The sequence below is a fragment of the Carcharhinus amblyrhynchos genome, chromosome 14 (assembly GCF_965287045.1).
Source record: "Carcharhinus amblyrhynchos chromosome 14, sCarAmb.v2.hapA, whole genome shotgun sequence".
NCBI classification, from domain to species: Eukaryota; Metazoa; Chordata; class Chondrichthyes; order Carcharhiniformes; family Carcharhinidae; genus Carcharhinus; species Carcharhinus amblyrhynchos.
The window spans coordinates 76,308,858-76,332,675 of NC_137337.1; the positions used below are offsets into that span (position 1 = coordinate 76,308,858).

The 23,818-nt window shown below is 44.0% G+C and overlaps 1 protein-coding gene across 5 annotated transcripts in view; it reads right to left on the bottom strand.

Annotated features, from left to right (window-relative positions):
• The window catches only part of ryr3 (ryanodine receptor 3), a 322,306-nt gene that overhangs the window by 122,340 nt on the left and 176,148 nt on the right, over window positions 1-23,818 (bottom strand). For all 5 annotated transcript variants that reach the window (XM_080203146.1, XM_080203145.1, XM_080203144.1 and 2 more), the window contains 8 exons: window positions 21,626-21,846; window positions 17,214-17,304; window positions 15,380-15,520; window positions 13,867-14,030; window positions 13,048-13,126; window positions 10,269-10,358; window positions 5,300-5,437; window positions 1,323-1,388 (listed from right to left, as the gene is read on the bottom strand). In XM_080203146.1, the coding sequence (XP_080059272.1) occupies window positions 1,323-1,388; window positions 5,300-5,437; window positions 10,269-10,358; window positions 13,048-13,126; window positions 13,867-14,030; window positions 15,380-15,520; window positions 17,214-17,304; window positions 21,626-21,846 (990 nt within the window). The remainder of the gene's footprint in view (window positions 1-1,322; window positions 1,389-5,299; window positions 5,438-10,268; window positions 10,359-13,047; window positions 13,127-13,866; window positions 14,031-15,379; window positions 15,521-17,213; window positions 17,305-21,625; window positions 21,847-23,818) is intronic.

Consider the following 23,818-nt stretch of genomic DNA (forward strand, 5'->3'; position numbering starts at 1 on the left):
TCTCCTCGATACAACTCCTCCCCACCATCCCTGTAAACTAAGGTTCCATTTTCTCCCCAAATTTCTTGAACATGCTTTCAATTCCCAGCCTAGTGTTGGTCCAGAAGGAACTCTTTTAGTGTAGACAATAAAAATATAACAAAACTTACTCCAACTTATAAATCAAAGAAGAGGTTTAATAATGAAACTTCTTTACTCCAAACTTGGGGCCTCACCCTAGGCCATTCCAAGCTCCCCACAATTCCCGACATGTTCTAATTTATACTGAGTCAGCTGATCATCACATCATTCTGTCATTGGTTACACGGTTTACTGGGTCAGCTGACCCTTACAGCTTGTTACCATTGGTCACATTATACATTGGGCGGCATGGTAGCACAGTGGTTAGCATTGCGGGTTCACAGCTCCAGAGACCTGGATTCAATTCCCAGCTCGGGTCACTGCCTGTGTGGAGTTTGCACATTCTCCTTGTGTCTGTGTGGGTTTCCTCCGGGTGCCCTGGTTTCCTCCCACAGTCCAAAGATGTGTGGGTTAGGTTGATTGGCCGTGCTAAAATTGCCCCTTAGTATCCTGAGATGCAAAGGTTAGAGGGATTAGCGGGTAAATACGTAGGGATAAGGGGGGAGGGCCTGGGTGGGATTGTGGTTGGTGCAGACTCGATGGGCTGGATGGCCTCTTTCTGCACTGTAAGGATTCTATGATTCTATGAACAGATCTAAAGCGTCACTGGTTACATTCAAACACTGAGCTTTGCGGAACTTATCCAATCAAGTTTCTGCCCCTGCTGCTGTTCCAAAATGATTCTCATCAAAGTCATAAGTGGCCTCCGATGTGACTAATCCTATCTGCAACCTTTGACACAGCTGACCACACCATCCCCCTCCAGCACCTCCTCCTCTGATATAATGTTGGGTGAGATACTCCCTCTGGTTCCCTTCTTATCTATCCAATCATAGCCAGAGAATCAGCTGCAATGGCTTCTCTTCCCGCTCTCACACCGTTATATCCCCCAAGGCCCAATCCTTGCCCCCCCCCTACCCCGGCCCCCCACCCTTCCTATTTCTCACCTGCATGCTCCCTCTTGGCTACATCATCCGAAACCCGCCTTAGTTTTCACACGCGCACCGATCGTACCCGGCCAAGGGGTTTTCTTCCGGAAGCTTCCTCATCGAGCCTCCAGTTTGAAAGTGATGGGGAAGGAATCCTGAAGTGTAATGCCAAGTGCTGCCTCAGGTGAATGGGGTTATTTCTGAGGTGGTGGGTGGTGTCCAGGGGGAAAGACAAGAGGGGGCTATGAGAAAGTAGAACGAAATGTTACTCACCTGATTCTCTCTCGAGAGCACAGCATTCGACAAGTCGACAGGAACCGGGGTGTATCCACCTGTATACTGCACAAAATTGGACAAGAAATTATCACAAGATAATTCCATTGTAAATTAGTCAGATTTGTATTGAAGCACATGTCCAATTATGACCAACAAGATATTTAGTAAAAATGCCTGAACTATGTCTGTTTTATAGTACCTGACACTGAAACATGGAATCCTGACAGAAGGCTGTGGAGGCCAGGTCACTGAGTGTATTTAAGACTGAGCCGGATCAGTTCTTGATTGGTAAAGGGATCAAAGGCAGGAACATGAGGATGAGAAACATATCAGTCATGACTGAATACAGGAGCAGATTTGATGGGCCGAATGGCCTAGCTTTGCCCTATATCTTATGGTTGTGATTCTTGGAGCTGTCGACACCACAAGGAAGTGACCACATGCAGCATCTTGGGGCCAGAGGAAGCAATAAGAATCCTCCTGCTTTCCTCCTGCAGTGATTGGTGAATTCCACAGCTCCCTTCACACTGCTCCCACACTCCCGAATCCATCGTCTTCCACCCAGCCGATTGTGGCTCTATCCTGTTATCCTGACAGTGCAGAGAGAGGCTATTCGGCCTATCAAGTTTGCTCTGACTCTCCAAAAGAGCATCTTATGCAGGCCCACCCTTCCCGCTCGATCACTGTAACTCTGTACATTTAGCACGGCCGATCCACCTAACCCGCACATCTTTGAGCTGCGGGAGGAAACTGGAGCACCCAGAGGAAACCCACGCAGACACGGGGAGAATGTGCAGACCCCGCATAGACAGTCACCCAACGCCAGAATTGAACTCGAATCTCTGATGCTGTGAGGCAGCAGTGCTAACCACTATGCTGCTCATCTTAGACATGAAGCGGAGATATTTCCAATGCAGCAAGATATAAATTGTCGTGGCATTTATATTTACAGGGAAGTGGAGAGAGCATACCGGAGGCTTGAAACTGAACCTGCTGAGGCTGAAGGCAAGGAGGTGTTGTCAAATTTAACGACAGTACATCGCCATGGGCGGCACGATGGCACAGTGGTTAGCACTGCTGCCTCACAGTGCCAGGGTTCGGTCACTGTCTGTGTGGAGGTTGCATGTTCTCCCCATATCTGCATGGGTTTCCTCCGGGTGCTCCGGTTTCCTCCCACAGTCCAAAGATGTGCAGGTTAGGTGGACTACCCTTTAATGTCAGGGAGACTAGCAGGGTAAATGCATAGGGTTATCGGGATAGGGCCTGGGTGGTTGGTGCACCCTTGATGGGCCGAATGGTCTCCTCCTGCACTGTAGGGATTCTATGACTACCAGCGGTTTATTCCATTTTCCACGAGACGGGTGGCCAATCTAACTGGCTGTTCGGGCAGGTGGCAGTGAGTCAATGCTGGGGACTGTTCCAGGCATCTGGGAAGGAGAGAAGGTCACTGCGATAACAGGATAGAGCCACAGTCAGCTGGGTGGAAGGAAAGGATAGATTCGGGAGCGTGGGGACAGCGTGAAGGGGACTGTGGAGTTCACCGATCACTGCAAGAGAAAAGCAGGAGGATTCCTGTTGCCTCCTCTGGCTCCAAGATGCTGCAAACAGTTGTTCCTTTGTGGTGCAGACAGCTCTGAGAATCACAACCATGAGGCCATAAGATATAGGAATGGGATTAGGCCATTCAGCCCATCAAATCTGCTCCACCACTCAATCATGGCTGATACATTTCTCAACCCACTCTCCGACGTTTGATCCCCTTACCAATCAAGAACCGATCTCTGTCTTAGACACTCTCAAAGACTTGTTCTAGAACATAGAACACTATGTTCTCCACAGCCTTCTGCAGTAGTAAATTCCATAGGTTCACCATCCTCTTGCTGAAGACATTCCTCCTCATCTCAGCATCAATAAACTTAAACCGGTTTCCCAACTGCAATATATTAAGCAAATTTCCTGCTTCTTCACCTGTTATACAAAAGACCAAACAGGGCTGGTGTCACATTCTCAATCACCTTCACACCCCACCTGTCGCAGGAGTTTAACATGGAGTCTCATAAACCGGAAAAGTTTGGAAAAACATTGAAGAAGGATAAATTGAAGTTGTATTATAGAAGTCCCTCATTTTAGATTTATTACAATAAGTAGATTAGGTTAAGGTTATTATAAAGTGGCTTATATATAGTGAGAATTCGCAATGTGCCTGGAACAAAATATGCAAAGGTATTATAAACTGTATAACCACAAATTAACCAAGTATTTTGTATTGTACACCTTGGCCAACTGCAATCTGAATGCTCAGCATGATGGGAGACACAATTGTAGACAGATCAAATTCTTTTAATACAATGGAGTATAGAAAGGCAGTTTTTCTTACCAGCTTGGGGTACACAGGAACAAGTTTAATTAGAGGTCCTGAATGTACAGGAGTGCATACTGGATAGCGTGCTGGTGCAGTCTCTCAAGCTGATTAGAGAGGCCAGATTTGGACAAGAGAATGACTCCTTTCGTCAATTAAAATTCGCAGATGTTGGCAATAGTCTTGGATACCGGATTTACATAGGGTTAGGTTTCCGAGGTAACAGCGAAGGAACCTTCAGGTGCAATGAGCTAATGATCTCCTAATTGTGTTGACAGGTGGAACATTGTTGGCTAAGGTAACAATGTGTAATATTGTAATTGGACCCTCCAGTTTGGATGACAAGCTGCCGGGGAATTGAAGTGTTCAGAACAGTAAATTAATCCTACGTTTGTAATGTTAGGTCAGAGGTGATAGATGGAACTCACCAGCTATTCTCTCCCCTAATGCACACATTAGCAAACACAACATTTTTTCATTCTTTAACTACATACTGTCTTTTGTAATCTGTGTATTGGTGAGTGAGATCGACTGAGTACAAGACACCCCAGTGGATCAACTCAGAAAATTCCTCTTACAAACATTATTGCACATTAATTCAGCAAGATAACAGATATACAGAAATAAATCAGTGCAGAGCACAGGCCCACTGGCTGGCTTATAGTTCATTCAAATAAACTAAGGACGAACTGGAGGGCAATATGGCGGCACAGTGGTTAGCACTGCTGCCTCACTATTCCAGGGACCTGGGTTCAATTCCCAGCTTGGGTCACTGTCTGTGCGGAATTTGCACATTCTCCCCATGTTTGTATGGGTTTCTCCTGGGTGCTCCGGTTTCCTCCCACAATCCAAAGATGTGTGGGTTAGGTGCATTGGCCATACTAAATTGCCCCTTAGTGTCCCGGAATACAGGGGTTAGAGGAATTAGTGGGGTGAATATCTGGGGTTACAGAGATAGGGCCTGGGTGGGATTGTTGTCAGTGTAGATTCATTGGGCCGAATGAGGGGCACACAGGCGATGGGTCGTACTGGGGCTGCTCTTGGTTGCTCGAGATTGGCCTAATGCTTCATGTTGTTAGTGTGTGCCTAAACTGGACAAGATACTGGGCAAGACGACAGCTCAGTGACTATCGCTGATTGCTGTGCAGACATATGGATTTGGGCCGGTGTCTGTGGGAGTTTGCACATTCTCCCCGTGCTTGCGTGGGTTTTCTCCGGGCATTCCGGTTCCCTCCCACACCCCAAAGATGTGCTGTTAGGCTGATTGGCAGGAATAAATTGTCCCTAAATCAGTTTCCCTCAATCTGGACGGCCATAAAACATTAGACAGGGGTCGTGGGTAGAGAGGTGGGTAGACTGGTGGTGTTGAGATGGCAGTGCCGGCTCGTTGGGCCGAAGGGCCTGTTTCCCGGGCTGATTTTTGTTCTTTGTTCTTTTGTTTTGTTCTGCAATGTAGGGTTTCTATGATTCTATTCTATGAATGCCTGATGCAGGTCAAACACAGAAATGATATCTGACAATTTGAGTTAAACAAAAGGTAGCTCCAAGAGGTTTATCTGTAATCCACCATAACAAAGTCATGGGGACAGATTCAGGAGATTGGGTTTTACTCTACCTGAGAAACCCTGCGCATTTTCTCACTTTCCAGGTGTTGCATCATGGCCTCACTTTCTTTCGTCCTCTCAATGTTCCAATTCAAAGCCAGAATCACTCGGAAGGATTCCTTGGCCGGCCAGCGATAAAACTCCTTTTCCTGTATTAGAAGAATTGTTTACATTAGCTATTTAAGATCACATCAACAAACGTACAGAATGAATCTCGAACACTCGGACATTTCCCATAAATATGTATCACATTTTCAAGACTCAAAGAATGGAACAAAGAACCAAGTACAAAGAAAATTACAGCATAGGAACAGTCCCTTCGGCCTTCCAAGTCTGTACCAATCATGATGCCTGCCTGAACTAAAACCATATGCACTTAGAGTCCATATCCTCCCATTTCCATCCTATTCATGTATTCATCTCGTTGCTCCTTAAATGCTGCTATCCTTCCCTTTTCCCACTTCCCCAGCATGTTCCAGACGTTCACCATCCTCTGTGTAAAATATTTGCCTCGCACACCTCCTCTAAAATTTTCCCCCTGCGCCTTAAACTTACGTCCCCGAGTACTTGACTTTTCTACCCTAGAAAAGAACATCTGACTGTCCATGCCACTCAATCTTGTAAACCTCTATCAGGTCACATCTCAACTTCTGTCATTTCCAGTGAGAACAAACCGAGTTTATCCAACATGTCCTCATAGTTAATATCCTCCAGACCAGGCAACGTCCTGGTAAACCTCTTCTGTACCCTCTCCAAGGCATCCACATTCTTCTGGTAGTGTGGCGACTAGAATTGTACACAATATTCTAAATGAGGCCTATGGAATTCAGAATTTGCTTGGAGTTTTATGATACTTGACAGTTACAGTATTCTAGCACAGGAGAAACACAGACAGTATTTTTACTCAGTAAACATTAGAACATTGTAATTGTGATTCACATATTATATTAAATAATTACTGTCACAATACAGTTGATTAACCACGGATACATTGTAGAAAACAATCATTTCATGTGATCAAGGTTCAGACTCTTTTAACAGCTATCCAATAAACAATGGGGGTGGTTTGATTGACAAGCTGATAACATCAGGTCAAAAACTCTCAAAGTCAAAACAAACACTAAAAGATTTATTCAAAAAGACTTAATAACTTTTGAAAACTTATGTTAGGACCTTGGGGCGCAAATCCAAAGATCCCGGAAGGCAACAGGAAATGTAGACAGGCTGGTTAAGAACGCATATGGGGTACTTGGAGTGGTAGAGGTTTACAGCACGGAAACAGGCCCTTTGGCCCAATTGTCCATGCCACCTTTCTTTTTAAACCCCAAAGGTAGTCCCTATTGCCTGCATTTGGCCCATATCCCTCTATACCCATCTTACCCATGTAACTGTTTAAATGCTTTTCAAAAAACAAAATTGTACCCACCTCTACTGCAACTTGTTCCAGACACTCACCACTGTGTGTGAAAAAACTGCCCCTCTGGCCACATCTCTCCCCTCTCACTTTAAAACTATGCCCTCCAGTTTTAGACTCCCCTACCTTTGGGAAAAGGTATTGACTATCTAACTGATCTGTGCCCCTCATTATTTTATAGACCTCTATAAGGTCACCCCCTCAGCCTTCCACACTCCAGAGAAAAAAGTCCCAGTTTATCCAGCCTCTCCTTGTAACATCAAGTCCCAGAAGTGTATCTTTTCCTAGTCCTAGTGTATCTTTTCTGCACTCGTTCTAGTTTAATAATATCCTTTCTATAATAGAGTGACCAGAACTGTACACAGTATTGCAAGTGTGGCCTTACCAATATCTTGTACAACTTCAACGAGACGTCCCAACTCCTGTATTCAATGTTCTGATCAATGTTCTGACCAATACTTGCCTTTATTAAGTGAGGCACAGAATATAAGAGCAGGGAGGTTATGATGCCCGTATAAAAAGTTGCTAGGCTACAGCTAGAGCACTGTGTGAAGTTCTGGTCAACACACTATCGGGTGCAGCTGTGATATATAAAATATTTTCAGATGGATTCAGTGACCACTTCATTGGTGATCGTAGCCAAGTCAAACACTATTTATGATGTTGAGATGCCGGTGTTGGACTGGGGTAAACACAGTAAGAAGTCTCACAACACCAGGTTAGAGTCCAACCAGTTTATTAATACCAGGTAGGAAAAGTGCTCCCTTAAGACCCTTGTTGTATAGCGCCTTCTATTGACAGCCCTCTTCCTCCTTCACCTGCATCAAGCCTCCTCTCTCTGCAACCCGTGCTTCATACACCTGTCATATTGCAATCATAGCGGGACTGCAATAACTCTAGCTTTGTCTACTTTCTGTTGACAGGGTAGAAAATCCAACTGATCTCCCTTACATTCTGAATCCAAATGGTTCTTTCCTCAGAGCTCACAGCTGAGCTTTCCCAGCATTTTCTGCTTTCATTCCAGATTTTTTGATTGTTATCTTAGCTCTGAGTCTGCACCCAGACTTAACTAATTGAACACGGTGAGCACAGATCCATTACCAGACTATTAGAACCAAATGTAGATAAACTAAACCATTAACTGTCACAGCACTAGCACCAGCATTACTACAAAGCCCAATCCTCTGTCTTAAAGCTTTTATAATACCTGTAGCATAAAAAGAAATAAACCTCAAAAGAAAAGATGAGAGTGAAGGAGGAGCCCTGCTTTCAATCTGCCTGGTTTTCATTATCAGTGAAAACTGATGCCAAAGAAACACACTGGGTGATAAAATAAATCTATAAGATTCAGCGCGAATGGTACTGTTAAAAATAATATACTTAATGTACATCATGCTTTAATTAACATAAACCAATCCAATTCCCTCTCATGTTCGCTGATGATTGCACAATGTTCTGCACCATTTGTGACTCCTCAGATACTGAAGCAGTCCACGTTCAAATGCAACAAGATTTGGACAGTATCCCAGCTTGGGCTGACAAAAGACAAGTAACATTCGCACCACACAAATGCCAGGCAATGACCATCACCAATAAGAGACACTCTAACCATCGCCCCTTGATATTCAATGGTGTAACCATCACTGAATCCCCCACTGTCAACATCCTTGGGGTTACCATTGACCAGAGGCTCAACTGGATTCACCAAATAAACACAGTGGCTACAAGACCAGCTCAGAGGTGGGGAATACTGCAGTGAGTACCTCACCTCCTGACTCCCCAAAGCCTGTCCACCATCTACAAGACACAAGTCAGGAGTGTGATGGAATACCCCCCACTTGACTGGATGGGTGCGGCTCCAACAACACTCAAGAAGCTCGACACTATCCTGGACAATTCAGCCCTCATGATTGGCACCCCATCCAACATCCACTCCCTTCATCATCGATTCTCACCAGCAGCAGTGTGTACTATCTACAAGATGCACTGCAGCAATTCACCAAAGATCCTTAGACAGCACCTTCCAAAGTGATCACTTCCACCTAGAAGGACAAGGGCAGCAGATACTTGGGAACGCCACCATCTCCAAATTCCCCTCCAAGACACTCAACATCCTGGCTTGGAAATATATCGGCCGTTCCTTCGCAGTCCCTGGATTAAAATCCTGGAATTCCCTCCCTAACAGCATTGTGGGTCAACCCACGGCACACGACTGCAGCGATTCAAGAAGGCAGCTCACCACCACCTTCTCAAGGGCAACTAGGGATGGGCAACAAATGCTGGCCAGCCAGCGATGCCCATGTCCCACTAATGAATAAAGTTTACCGTAGAGGTGGCAGAGAGAAACTAGCCAGTCTGTCGTTCCAGAAACTATAAGGTTGCAGGTGTCACTGTGTAATTTTAAAATACAATGAACTGCTGCATGTCGCATAACAAAGAAATCATTATCACAAGATGGATAACAGCAATGGAGGAGATTTGTTAAAAAAAAAATCAAGCATCAGTCACAAAGAAAACAACTGAACGTTTGCCAAATGCAGAGCCCCCTTTTTAATTATTACAGTCGATATTTCTGTTTTGAAGGATGGTTTGGTGATAATCAAATATCAGTAAATGAATCTTAACAAGCAGTTCAATTTCAGGGGTCAGCACGCACACTTCAAGCTCTGGGATCTATTGGCTGAAGCAGCTTCGATATTCTTCAGTTAGAGCGAGGTAACGAGCTATTGTGTCACTGGGTGTATCAGAAAATGTTAACCTGCGACTCATTGGTGTTTATGGTCAAGATAAACAGAATTACCCATTTGTTAATGTCACTTGAGACATTAAATTTTGGTCCATTGAGTGTAGAACGTGGGTGGAATTTTCCCATCCCGCCCGCTACGGGAATCATAGCGGACCGTGCAAAGGTCCTTTGACTTCAGACAGGATTTTCCGGCTTTGGGGCCAGTGCGGCTGGAAAACCCCGCCTCACGTTTCCAAGGTTTGAGAAACCCTTGCAGCTAAGGATTACTTTTGTGGAATGTGTAATGATCTTGACAGAGTTTTAGGTGCAAGTTGGCAGCGTCAAGGTTTAGTGGCTTCACCGCGGCAGTCTAACAAACCAAAACCACGCCAAGGGCGCGGGTTCGAGGTGAGAGGGGGAAAGTTTAGGGGAGGCGTGTGGGGAAAGTTTTTCCACACGGAGGGTGGTGGGTGCCGGGAACGCAATGGCGGTGGAAAAAAAGTTAAAAAGTTCATTTATTAGTCACAAGTAAGGCTTATATTAACGCTGCAATGAAGTTACTGTGAAATTCCCCTAGTCACCACGTTCTGGTGCTTGTTTGGGTCAATGCACCTAACCAGCACGCCTTTCAGGATATGGGAGGTGGTGGAAGCAGGCATGTTAGCAACGTGAACAGTGGGATCGAAACCGTGTGTGAGCGATGAGTAGTCTAAATAAGGGTTAGGAATTGGCGTAGGCTTAGTGGGCTGAAGGGCCTGTTTCTGTGCTGCGTTGTTCTCTTTAAACCTATTAGCAGCCACAAACTGTTACCTATTACAAAACTCAGACAAGTACCCCTTACCCTCTCTGTTAATGTTTTATAGGGTCTCAGTAATGGATGAGTCTTCGTATTCTCATTGATTGTGTCACTGTACGTCCATCCATTTTGTATCTACAAAACAAGAAATGATATTCGAGTTACTGACAGACATGAATTTTTTAGCTGATAAAAGTTAGTCAGCACAAGCCACCTAACATTCCACCTCTTTTAAATTGCTACTTTACTCTGTGCAAGTTTAAATTAGCATTTGATTTATTTTTAAAAACAATCTTTTCGAGGCTCCTATCTTCATAGTGCATTCGCTGCCTCTGATACATGTCCAGGGCAGCCAGAACAAATATCCTGCATGGCCCCCCAACTCCAGCACAAAACCCACTAAGGCTATCTCGGCCCAACACAACCCTCATTACAATCTGACATTTATTTGGCTCTCAACATCTGTTCAATCACAGGGAGATAACAGCGAAGGTGACAGAAATGTTAATTTCACAGCACAGAATGATTAGGGCCGGAAATCCCACCATCGGATCAAAAATCCTGAAGTAAAACTGCTTTGGCAAGAGACGGGTGCCGGAGAGGCATGCTAGAGGGGATTCATGTTTTTTTTAATTCATTTGTGAGATATGGGTGTCACTGGCTGGGCCAGCATTTATTACCCATCCCTAGTCACTCTTGGAGGGCAGTTGAGAGTCAACCACATTACTGTGGCTCTGGGGTCACATGTAGGCCAGACCGGGTAAGGATGGCAGATTTCCTACCCTAAAAGGACATTAGTGAACCAGATGGGTTTTTTCGACAATCGACAATGTTTTCACGATAATTCTTAATACCAGATTTTTTTAAAAATTGGATTTACATTCAATATGGGTCTCTCGAATATGAGCTAAGTTTCTGCATCAATAGTCTAATGATAATACCATTGGCTATCGCCTCCCCGTATCTGGGTGCCAATCCATTTCAGAGCTGTATTCCATCTGCCCAAGTGCTGCAAGGCCATTGAGAGGGTTCAGAATTCAGCACACGAGAGCTGGTGGCACGCTGGTAATGTCACTGAATCAGTAATCCACAGACCTGGTCTAATGCTTTGGGAATTTGAATGAATTAATGAATCTGGGTCAGGATTCTCCAGCCACCCTCACCCCAAAACTGGAAAACCCGGCCCGAGCTCAATGAACCTTTACGTAGTCAGCCCCCACTGCTACAATTCCCATGGCAGGCGAGACGGAAAAATTCCCTCCCCTGGAATATTGAGTTAGTCTCAGTCACGGTGACCATGACAATGACCATTAATTGTTGTAAAACTCCATTTTGTTCACTAATGTCCTTCAGGGAAGGAAATCTGCTGTCCTTACCCGGTCTGGCCTACATGTGACTCCAGAGCCACAGCAACGTGGTTGACTCTTAACTGCCCTCTGAAACGGTCGAGCGAGACACTCAGTTCCAGGGCAAATGGTGACAGGCAACAAATGCCAGCCTTGCCAGCGGTACCCACATCCCATGAAAGAATACATTTTTTAAAAGCCTCAGCATCGCCGCCTCGAGTGATGACCATTGCTGAGGCTGTGACTGCAGCTTGATGCCCTCAAAGAGGGGTAAGTTGGTTTGGGGAATGCCGAGGCCAGGCAGGCCCTGATGTTGGAGGGTGGGATGGTGTAGAGTGGGAGGAGGGTTTGGGGAGCGGGGGTAGTGGTGGTGTGAGGTTTGGTAGCTCTGATCATTGGGCAGAGGCAGTGCTGTTGCAGCACGCAGTCAGGATGATACAGTGTCTAAAGAGGAAGGCCAGAGACCGCTGGCACACAGTCAGTTTTCGCGGGTTCTCCCCCCACCTCCAGATGGGCTCAAGTGCCCGTACAATTGGACTGTGACCCTTTACTGGCCACTCCATTAGACTCCTGGCAGGGGCTAATCTGCCAACTTTCCCACAGCCGGCAAAATAACTTGACATCTGGAAGATGGAGGTCACAGCCTCCTTCATTTCTCTGCACTGTTTTTCCAGCCTTTCCTGCATGTTGCAAAGGGCTGTTCACATTTTAGCCAAGGTTACAAAATGGAATTTGCCTTCCTGGGTTCAATGGAATTGCAGCGAGCATCTGAATTTAATGTGCGTTGATCTACACTGCCTTTACATCTCACTGTGTGATAGGGCAGACTAGGGTAACAATAATGGCCCGTTATGATGCGTACATGGATTTCTACTGCCATCACACACCTACTTGTCCAATCTCTCCAAGGGTGGATTGACTGAGTTAAACCACAGCTCAATATAAACTTCATTCTTTAATAAAGCTAAACCGCTTTACTCCACAGTTAGATGTGACGGCAACCATGACCAGTTTCTCTTAATTCACGTCAGTACAATTCATCTTCAAGCAATGATGTGGAAGTAACGCACCCACCATCTTTTCCTCTGTGGATGGGTCATCTTGCTAGACTCAAATCTACCTTTAAACGCCCTGCAGCATTGCTCACCGAGTCCCTTCGTAAACGCTGACTAGAATTCAGTGTCTTTGTCTCCGGCTTTATCACTTCTTTTTGCTCACAGCTGAGAGAGGATCGAAGACCTTGCCACACAATGGGTGCGTGGGTGTTCATCTTGACTAGGAGAAACTACTAAATTGCTTTTGATTTGACAGTCCTTGGAGAAGACAACGGCGACTGACGTTATGAAACATGTGTATTTCTGGTGCCTTTATGAGAAACCTTACATTTGCTTTAAAACCCACTGTTAAAACCATTTCTTTTCTGAATCCTTTCTATCTAAATGATGAAAGTAAAGTCAAAACAGCGCGCTAATAATTACTTTTTCAAGTGCCCATTTCTCGTGTAGATGTTCTGCGTATTTGTTGACGATATGCTCCAACTTCTCTGGAATTGAAATACTGAAATGAAAACAGGAAAGCTCTTTCAAAAATATGCTTAAATGTTGAAAAAAGTCGTTTTGTTGACAAGGTTTCATCATCATAACTAAGCGTTAATAGCGTTTAATAACTATTTGCAACAAGTTAGTCCATTGATTCTGTCTACACTTCCCGCTGCCTCAGCAAAGCAGCCAGTGTAAACAAGGACTCCACGCGTTCCGGACATTCCCTCTTCCATCAGGAAAAAGATACAAAAGTCTGAGCTCATGTACCAACTGACTCAAGAAAAAGTTTTTCCCTGCTGCTGTCAGACTTTTGAATGGACTTACCTCGTATGAAGGTGATCTTTCTCTACACCCTAGCTATGATTGTAACACTACATTTTTGCATCCTCTCCTTTCCTTCTCTCTGAACAGTATGCTTTGTCTTATAGCATGCAAGAAACAATACTTTTCACTGTATACTAACTAATACATACGACATTAATAAATCAAATCAAATCAAATCATGAAACGCTACCAAGCCCGGTTAAGGTCTATGTTGCTTTGGTTATTTCCTTTTGGAGTATTTTATTTTCTTGCTGTTGAGGTGTAACTGAGGGAGAATTGATGCAGACTCGATGGGCCGAATGGCCCAATTCTGTTCCTGTACGTTACGGTCTAATGGAAAGAAACAGGTGAAAATATGTGACAAGCAGCAGGACTTAAATCTATAAGAACCACACGTAAAGGAAACTGTGGATATTTATTGCAGCTCCATACTTAGCAGTGTTGATAGGTTTTGGGTCAAAGTTGCCTTCTTCATCCACTGAAGCCTGTCTGTCCAACACAACCGAAAAGCTTGAATCGACGTAATCAGGAGACAGAGCCCCTCCGATAGCACTCAGGCACGGCAAAGCCATCTTAAAGAGTTCAGGGTTATATTTCTGCAGGAAAGGTAGGAACTCATTAGAAGGCTGTAGGATTAACACAGAGGGTTGTTCCTAGCAATCACAAATAGAGGTATGCACCGTTATTTGTTTTATATAAGTCAAAAAACACCTACTAAATCTAAGTCCAAACAAACTCAAATCAGTGTTCAGTATGTTTCTTCCAAGTCACTCTTTTAAACAAACCTAGCCTGAACAATCTTTCCTCATTTAAAAACCCATCCATTCCTGATACTTATTGAATACTGAATCTCTAAACTGCTTCCAACATACTTACATTCTAAGAAGTCTGATACTATATACTGTATTCCTGGTATAGTCTCACCAGTGTCCTGTATACGACAGCACTGTGGCACAGTAGTTAGCACTGCTGTCTCACAGTGCTATGGACCCGGGTTCGATTCCCAGCATGGGTCACTGTCTGTGTGGAGTTTGCACCTTCTCCCCGTGACTGTGTGGGTTTCCTCCACGTGCTCCGGTTTCCTCCCACAGTCCAAAAGACATGCTGGTTAGGTGCATTGGCCATGCTAAATTCTCCCTCAGTGTACCCGAACAGGCACCCGAGTGTGGTGACTGGGGGATTTTCACAGTAACTTCATTGCAGTGTTGTGTAAGATGACTTGGGTATTCAGTTTGCCTTGCATTAAATGACAACATTCAATTTGTTTTCCTGATTACTTGACATACCTGCATATTAGCCTTTTGTCATTCACTAAGGCGTGTGAATCTTGACCTCAGTTTCCCAATTTCTCACCATTTAGACTTTTTTTTTGTTTTTCCAAAAGGGACAGTTTTACATTCTCTCACATTATACCACATTTGCTCCTTATTGTCCACTCAGTTTATCAATCAAAACAATGCACTATTTTCTCATATTTCCAACATATTTCATCTGGGACCTTTCACTGGCCTTTACTGAACTTCAAGTTTCGTTTTGCAACAACTTTCCGTTTCAAATAACAAAGAAAATTACAGCACAGGAACAGGCCCTTCAGCCCTCCAAGCCTGTACCGATCATGATGCCTAAACTAAAACTGTATCACTTACAGAGTCCGTTTCTTTCAATTCCCATCCTATTCATGAATGCATCTAGATGCCCCTTAAATGCCACTATTGTACTTGCTCCCACCACCTCCCCAGGCAGCGTGTTCCAGGCATTCACCACCCTCCGTGTAAAAAACTTGCCTCGCACATCTCCAGTTTCATATTTTTTGAGGAACCCAATTGAGAGAACTTTTTAAAATATATTTACACATATCGCAGTCAATGTAGAGCTTTTTTTCTGAATTGCAACTCTTTAACCCTGAGATTTAGGCGAATTTTAATACAGCCACGTGTGATCTCACCTTTGTAGAGAGAGAATCCAAAATCCCCCAGAACAGTTTTTTGGTGAGGTGTAATTCTTCATCAGATGCACTTCCGTAACTGCCCCATCCTGATGCTAAGCAATAATATCTCCAAGTCTGCTCATAGTGGCTGGCTAGAAGCTGTAATTGATAATGAAAAACACATTATTAATAGACTAAAGATATTACAGCAGAGTAAAAATATTTCTAGAATATACGATTTGATACACCCACACCAAATCCACAACACTGAGTGGAAATTATTGGCTGCATCATTTGTTATTTTAGCTAAACATTGTAAGAGGGTCATGTTTTAAACTGTCTCTTTAACTCAAGGTAAACTGGAGTAATAAATATGAATTCAAGACCTTCTACTAATCCTGCCTGAAAGAAGCCAGCGTGGCCTGATTACTACATGGACAGGGAGCTCAGGTTGAGTTCCATTGGATCCATGTGCCAGGTTTAACACTTGAAAACAAACGGCAGAATAGCTGGCTTTGACAATCTCATTGAGACGTATAAGATGATGAATGGGATGGATAGCATAGAGGTGGAGAGACTCTTCCCACTCAGAAAGGATAGTAGGACTAGGGGGCACAGCCTCAAGATAAAGGGGGAGCGGTTTAGAACAGAGTTGAGGAGGAACTTCTTCACTCAAAGGGTGGTGAATCTCTGGAATTCTCTGCCCGTTGAAGTGGTGGAGGCTGCCTCGCTAAATATTTTTAAGACGCAGGTTGATGGGTTTTTGATAAGAGAGGGGATTAAGGGTTATGGGGAGAGGGCGGGAATGTGGAACTGAGCCACGACAGATCAGCCATGATCTTATTGAATGGCGGGGCAGGCTCAAAGGGCTAGTTGGCCTACTCCTGCTCCTATTTCTTATGTTCTTATGAACAGAAGTGTACGGGAAATGCATTTGAGCCCATTCTTTTCATTTCCACCACCTCTTACAGGTTCACCTGCACGGAAGTGAATGGCAGGTGTTGATTACCTGTGTTAGTTTTTATAAATAGCTGTTTGGTAATATAGAACTTGAGCATTGTTGGGAAAAAATAAGAGTTCCCCAAGGAGGACCATGCCCACACACTGGGCCTTTCCAAATAAACTAAAGCTTGGGAGAACAGCCATTCCCTGGTTCATTCCTCATGGCAATGCCTTGCTCAGAGTCATGCTTGAATTTAAACAAAAGCTTGACAGTTAACTGTTCCCTGGTGCATTCTCAATGGCAATGTCTCTACCAATCAGAGTCCACTTTCCAACCAATCAGGACTCTCTTCTCATGCAGTATAAATTGCTGTCCATTTACAATTGGTATTTTTGCCAATCTGTCCTGATGAGTGCTGCCTCTGTATTCTATTCATGAATGGTAAATCACATTGCACAATATAACACAGCACCCAATATATTTTCCACTGTGATTGTTTCAGCAATGTGGAATGTCAGATTTGCATCATTTTCCTGATATTCAGCATGATGAAGGCAGTGGAGTGGGTTCCACAATCTTATGGGCGCCACCGCCCTTGATGCAAAAGTGGATTTTTCCAAAAGTGGGGTGGGTGCTGTAAACGGAGAGATCCATTCTGATTTCTGTAGGATTGGAAAATCCAGGCCTAGATGTCTTCAGTGTCCTGTGTAAGTGTCAGAACATCAAAATTTCGGGCTTTTTATTTTTGTTTTCCTGACAGATTCTGACACTTTGAAGGTGTCACTTTGGAACGGCAATTCCTCACTGATAGACCGGGTTATGTGACCAGATCTAATAGGAGTTCCAAATGAAATAATAACTACTTTCAAGTTCAGAATCCATCAACGAATGATGACATTTTGCAAATACCTTCAAAGGCATTTTACAGTATTCGGTAAGCATGGGAACGTCAAAGACAAAACGGCGCAGGAGTGGCTGCAACATGGAAGGCTGAAGGTTCCTGCAGAACAATGGAAAATCAGAGTTAGGTAATTGCAAGGAAACATGTGCAGATACAGATTATTTAGCTACATCAAAGATTCATACGTAGACCATTAAAACATGAATGGGACAGAACCACGGCCTGCAGGTTGTCAAATTCATGCACAACACTCCTTCATAAATTTATGTGGGGGAAACCATACCGGGCAGCACGCTGGCACAGTGGTTAGCACTGCTATCTCACAGCGCCAGGGCCCTTGCTCAATTCCTGGCTTGGGTCACTGTCTGTGTGGAGTCTGAACGTCCTCCCCGTGTCTGTGTGGGTTTCTTCCAGGTACTCTGGTTCCCTCCCACAATCTGAAAGACTTACTGGTCAGGAACATCAGCCGTGCCAAATTCTCGCTCAGTGTACCTGCATATGCACCGGAGTGTGGGACTAGGGGACTGTCACAGTAATTCTGTTGCAGTGTTAATGTAAGCCTTACTTGTGACACTAATAAATAAATTTTAATCTTGACCTCCTCACTCTGCCCACAGCTTTCTATGCCTCACGCTCTGGATTTTCTCTTTCTCATTGCTGCCCCTCCTCTCTCTCCTCCTTCAGGACCCTCCTTAAAATCCATCCCATCGCTCAAGTTTTTGACCTCCTAATATCTCATTTCATTCTTTGTGCATCCATTTCGGACAAAGTGTACCTCTTGTGAAACATTAAAGGCATTATTATAAATGCAATTTTTTATTGATTTTTTATCATTGATTTTCCAAAAGGAAAAGATGTCACTAAATGTTTCTATGTCACAATTGATGGTTCTTAAAAATTGGGAAGGTGGAGGAAGATGAAACTTGTGTGCAGATTGAGGGTTCTGCTTGTGTCTTTACTGTGCATGCAGTTCATATTTGGATATAGGGCTCTGGTAGGTCAGAATAGTTCAATATATGCTTGATATAATGCGTGTTTCTAAATGTGTACAAATCTTAGTAGCTCACATTTTTACGGACTAAAGACGGGAACAAAAAACCGAGATCCAAAATTCTGTCGGAATTCCAAAGTCAGCAGGGGAAAAAAAACACTTTGAAGATTAAAATCTGATGATTTGGCACAGTCGAGGATACTTGAAAGGTTTTCAGCTGATAGTGAAGGTTTTAATATTGTATGATAAGTGCAGTGTCAAAGGAAAGTAAAAGATTTTGCATTAACCTGATCGTCAGATGGATGCTGAAATTACCCATCAACTCTTTAACTGTCCGAAAATGGGACTTTAATGCGCTCAAATGCTAATTCCTCATGAAGTTTCTTGGATCTTTGGTTTAGTGAGGCCTGAGCACATTGCATGATGCAGATTTGAATATCTCACTCTCTATGCTGCCATATGTGGATGCCCATTATGTAGTTTTATTTGCCCTATGCTTTGTCGCTTTGAACTGTAAGTGCCCTGGGTGGAGGTGTTCAGTGTGGTATTGCTACAGAGACAGAGAGGGATTAAGAACTATCAGCCATGCAGTATCAGTCCATCTTGTTGCGTTCATGGCAAAAGCTCTATTGATGACACAGGCCATCCCTTCTCGAAGGTGTCGTGGAATGCTTGCACGTCTGGTTCGTTTGCAAGGCAGCTTTGAGCTCAAAAACAGAAAATGCTAGAAAATCTCCGCACAGGAGAGAATAGAGCCAACGTTTCAAGTCTGGGTGACCCTTTGTCAGGGCTTTGAGCTCATCAGTTCTCCACAAAGGCAGCACCTGGACTGTCATAACGTCGATGTCCTCCTCACAGTCAGCAGGCTCAGTGGTGGGGATGAAGCCCTGTAAAAGGTCTCTGCTGAGTATCGTTCCTTACCACACTTGTAGATCAGACAGAGGTTGCATCGTTAGAGCTTGAACATCGTTCTGTACAGGCACGGTAATGCAGTGTGGAGGGGTTTATGACGATGGTGATGAGCTTCAATAGAGGCAGTGTGGCTTTGAATGAAATTACAACATTTTTGACATAGACAAGGAGTTTCTTCTCGATCTGGTCACAGTGAGGTTTAATGTCCCTAAAGGCTTTGATGGAAAACCCACTACTCTGTCATTCTGGATGCACACTGCTCCAATTCCATGCTGAGACACATCTGCTGAAAGCACTGCAGGCATTCAGACATTGAAGTGCTGTAACACTGAGGGAGCTAACAGCAGATGATTGAGTGATTCGAATGCAGCACTGTGCTGCTCCTTAGATTTGGTTTGATTTATTGTTGTGACATATATTAACAGAGTGAAAAGTATTGTTTCCTCTGCACTAAACAGACAGCATATATACCATTCATAGAGAAGGAAATGAAAGAGTGCAGAATGTAATATTACAGTCATAGCCAGGATATAGAGAAAGAGCAACTTAATACGAGGTTGGTCCACTCAGGAGTCTGACAGCAGCAGGGAAGAAGCTGTTCTTGAGTCGGTTGGTACTTGACCTCAGACTTTTGTATCTTTTTCCCGACAGAAGGTGGAAGAGAGAATGTCTGGGGTGCGTGGAGTCCTTAGTTATGCTGACTGCTTTGCCGAGGCAGCTGGAAGTGTAGACAGAGTCAATGGATGGGAGGCTGGTTTGCATGATGGACTGGACTTTACTCATGACCTTTTGTAGTTCCTTGGGGTCTTGGGCAGAGCAGGAGCCATACCAAACTGTGATATAAACAAGAAAATGCTTTCCATGGTGCATCAGGAGAAGTTGGCGAGAGTTGTAATGGACACGGCAAATTTCTTCCGTCTCCCGAGGAAGTAGAAGCATTGGTGGGTTTTATTAACTTAAGTGTTGGCATGGAGGGCCAGGACAGGTGTTGATGATCTGGACACCTAAAAACTTGAAGCCCTCGATCATTTCTGCTTTGCCCCCATTGATGCAGACAGGGGCATGGTCTCCACTACGCTTCCTGAAGCTGATGACAATCTCCTTTGTTTCGTTGACATTGAGGGACAGATTATTGTCGTCGCACCTGCCAATGCCAATCCAAAATCCTGGTGGAGAAGTTGGCAGAGGGTTCTATTCACCTCACTGTAACAAGGAATAAACTTTGCTCGGTAATTTGTCATGCCAAGGAAGCAGCTTTGCCATCAGGAGTGGGTGTGTGCCTTTGTCTTTCCTGGGGTCTAGTTTCACACCATCAGCAATCAGCAGGGGACCCACACAGGGACCTCACTGACTCTGAATCTGCACTCAGCATGGTTGAGCTTCAATATATTGTTCTGATTCTGTTGAGGACAAGGTGCAGATGTTTCCTGCTAGAATCCGTCATATCAAAGGCACTACATCCCCAAAATTCCCTTCATTAGGGTCAACTGGATCAGTCCAGGATCTGACTGGATGGTTGCATTGGCTTGGTTTTTGTAGGTTCATTCTGCTGTTAACACCTGGAGGATAATTTTCAACATCACTGCCCAAGCAGTAACCTGAAGCAACAAACTGTCCACTGGAATCAACAGTATAAACATTGGCCACAGAAGGGCGAGTGATTCACTCTGCCAGGTTACTGCACCAACAGCAAGGCTGAGAATTCCACAAAACAGCGTTCTTCAAAACATGGAAGTTCAAAAAGACCACCCACAATCTTTCTAAATGGTGAGAGGTCACAGAGCTCAGAGCTGCAGAGGGATCTGGGCATCTTAATGCATGAATCGCAAAAGGCTAGTATTCAGCTACAGCCCCATAATTAGGAAAGCTTAAAGAATTATATCATTTATTTTGAGGGAAATTGAATACAAAAGCAGGGAAGTTATGTTTCAATTATCCAGGACATTGGTGGGACCATATTTGGAGTGTTGTGTACAGTATTGGTCTCCTTATTAAAGGAGATGGTTTACTAGACTAACGCCAGGTTCAGAGAAGGTTGACAAGACTAACGTCAGAAAAGGTTGCCTTATAAGGAAAGATTGGAGAGGTTAGGTTTGTATCCACAGCAGTTTAGAAGAGTGAGAGCGACATGATCAAAACCTTTAAGAACTTGAGGAGTTTTGACAAACCAGGTGTGGAGAAGATGTTTTCTCTTGTTGGAAAACCTAGAACTAGTGGTCACTGTTTAAACATAGGGAGTTGCTCATTTAAGATGGAGATGAGGAAAATATTTTTCTCTCAGTGGGTGGTGAGTTTTGTAGCTCTCTTCCTCAAAAGGCAGTGGAAGCAGAGTCTTTGAGTATTTTTAAGGCAGAACGAGATAGATTCTTGACTAATAAATTATAGGGGGGGGTAGATAGTAATGTGTGGTTGAGGTTACAATCAGATTGATGGTGGAACAGGCTTGAGGGGCTGAGTGGCCTTATCCTTCTCCTAATTTGCATGTTCGTAAAAATACAAAAGTGAAGATATCTGTACCGGCAAATCGACAGCAAGCATTCTTCGATTGACTCTCTCTGGGCTTTGGTAAGGCCAGGTCCTTTGGACAGTCGGTAGATTGCGTGCAGTGTGGAGTCGATCACAGAGGCATAATGCTCAGTGCCAGCAAAAAGAGGTGCACATCTCGTGAGCAGTGGGAGCACTGCTGAACAGATGTATCTATTAAGGGCAAGAGCTGTCTCTGTCGTCCCCAAAGCAGCCTGTTGGAATAGGAAAAAAAAATCTATTATTCAGAGAGAAGCATAACCCACACTGACCGTGTTCTGTCTAAATGCGTGAGCTTATTATCAAACAAGAATCAGAAAGGATCACTGGCCTGAATGTTGCTCCCCATCACAAACATCACTCTGATAATTACAGATTCTTCAAAGGTACGCTAATTAAATGACTAGGAATGCAGTATTTTAACTTAGGCATGTGCCACAGAATCAATTTAGGCTAATTAAAACATTCTTCTTCAATTCATATTCCATTACTGTGTCTCATCTAAGTCCATTTGTAGGTGTTTCTGGCTGTATGTACAGCTGGTGCATATTAATTTGAATAAAGCCCAACATACATCTCCTCTCTTTAAAAACACTTGTTCATGCACTGGCCAATCACCACTGAGCATGTAAGTGGCTGACAGTCATCAAAACAGGAACACATTTTCCAGTCAGGCAAATATTCAAGTTCACAGGTACAGTGCAGAATGGCTAATGCTAACACTGGACAGCCCGGAGTGGAGTCCCGCTCAATGGATTGTAACTTTTACTTTTTGGATACGTGGGTGAATAGACTCACAGCACTGCCGATCAACAGTTAACAAAAGAAGACAGCATTTATTACACAAGAGAAAATGAACTATCGACTCATTCACCCCAGCTATACCTTGGTACGTGCGGTATACAGGTGGCGCATGGCACAGTTAGCACTGCTGCCTCACAACACAGGGACCCCGGTTTGATTCCCGGTTGGTCGCTGTCTGTGTGGAGTTTGCACGTTTGCCCCATGTCTGCGTGGGTTTCCTCCAGGAGCTCCGGTTTCCTCCCACAGTCCAAAGATTTTTTTGAAGTTCATTTATAAGTCACAAGTAAGGCTTACATTAACACTGCAATGAAGTTAATGTGAAATTCCTCTAGTCACCATAGTCTGATGCCTGTTCGGGTCAATGCGCCTAACCAGCATGTCTTTCAGAATGTGGGAGGAAACCAGAGCACTGGGAGGAAACCCATGCAGACACGGGGAGAATGTGCAAACTTCAAACTGACAGTGACCCAGGTTGGGAATGGAACTCGGGTCCCTGGCTCTGTGAAGCAGCAGTGCTAACCACTGTACTACTGTGCCGCCCTGTGCTACCAAGTATAGCACGGCAAATTCACCTAAGCTAAATTCTCCCAAGTGTATGTGAACAGGCATCAGTGTGTGGCGACTAGGGGATTTTCACAGTAACTTCATTGTGGTGTGAATGTATGCCTAATTGTAACAAATAAATAAACTTTGAACTTTGTGTGTATTGCTTTGTACAAATAATATAAGTTACAAATTATATCTTATGTTCTAACATTCTCAGTAAGTACAAAGTCCACGTAAACCAATTAGCAAGACGTGATCAGACAGACCACACGCCAAGCCAAGTGATAGATGCCACCCAAACAACTTCTTGTGGATTCCTCATCAAATCTTGCACTGTGAGCCAACTGGCTCCTTGGAACTCTGACTTTCATACAAGGGTCTCTAAACTCCACTTCAGAAAAACACACCTTGAAATCTTCTTCCAAACAATGCTTTCTCTTTCCCCCGCTCTCTCTCTTGGATTTTTTTTCACCAAGGATCCACTTCCAGGATTTCAACCTCTCCTTTCGGTATTCTTTTGTCTTGGAGTGCCACATCCATTCAAGCTTCCACACAATCACTCAGGTATCCAGCCACACCAACAGAACACTGCTGCTTCACAGGTGGTATTAAGATGTCACCAATCTTTTGATTTACCTCAGATGCCTGGTTTCTTACCCAGCTGTCATTTAAATCTGGTTCTTGCAACTGACTGTTTAACTCAAAACGCTGATTCTGCTTTTTCTTGTGTTGTCTCCAATAGGACCTTGTTCAACTTCTTGTCCTTTGTTCAGTTAACTTAACTGTCTCCCTGAGACATCCTTAAGTCCTCATTTTTTAGTTTTTGGGACCTTCTTT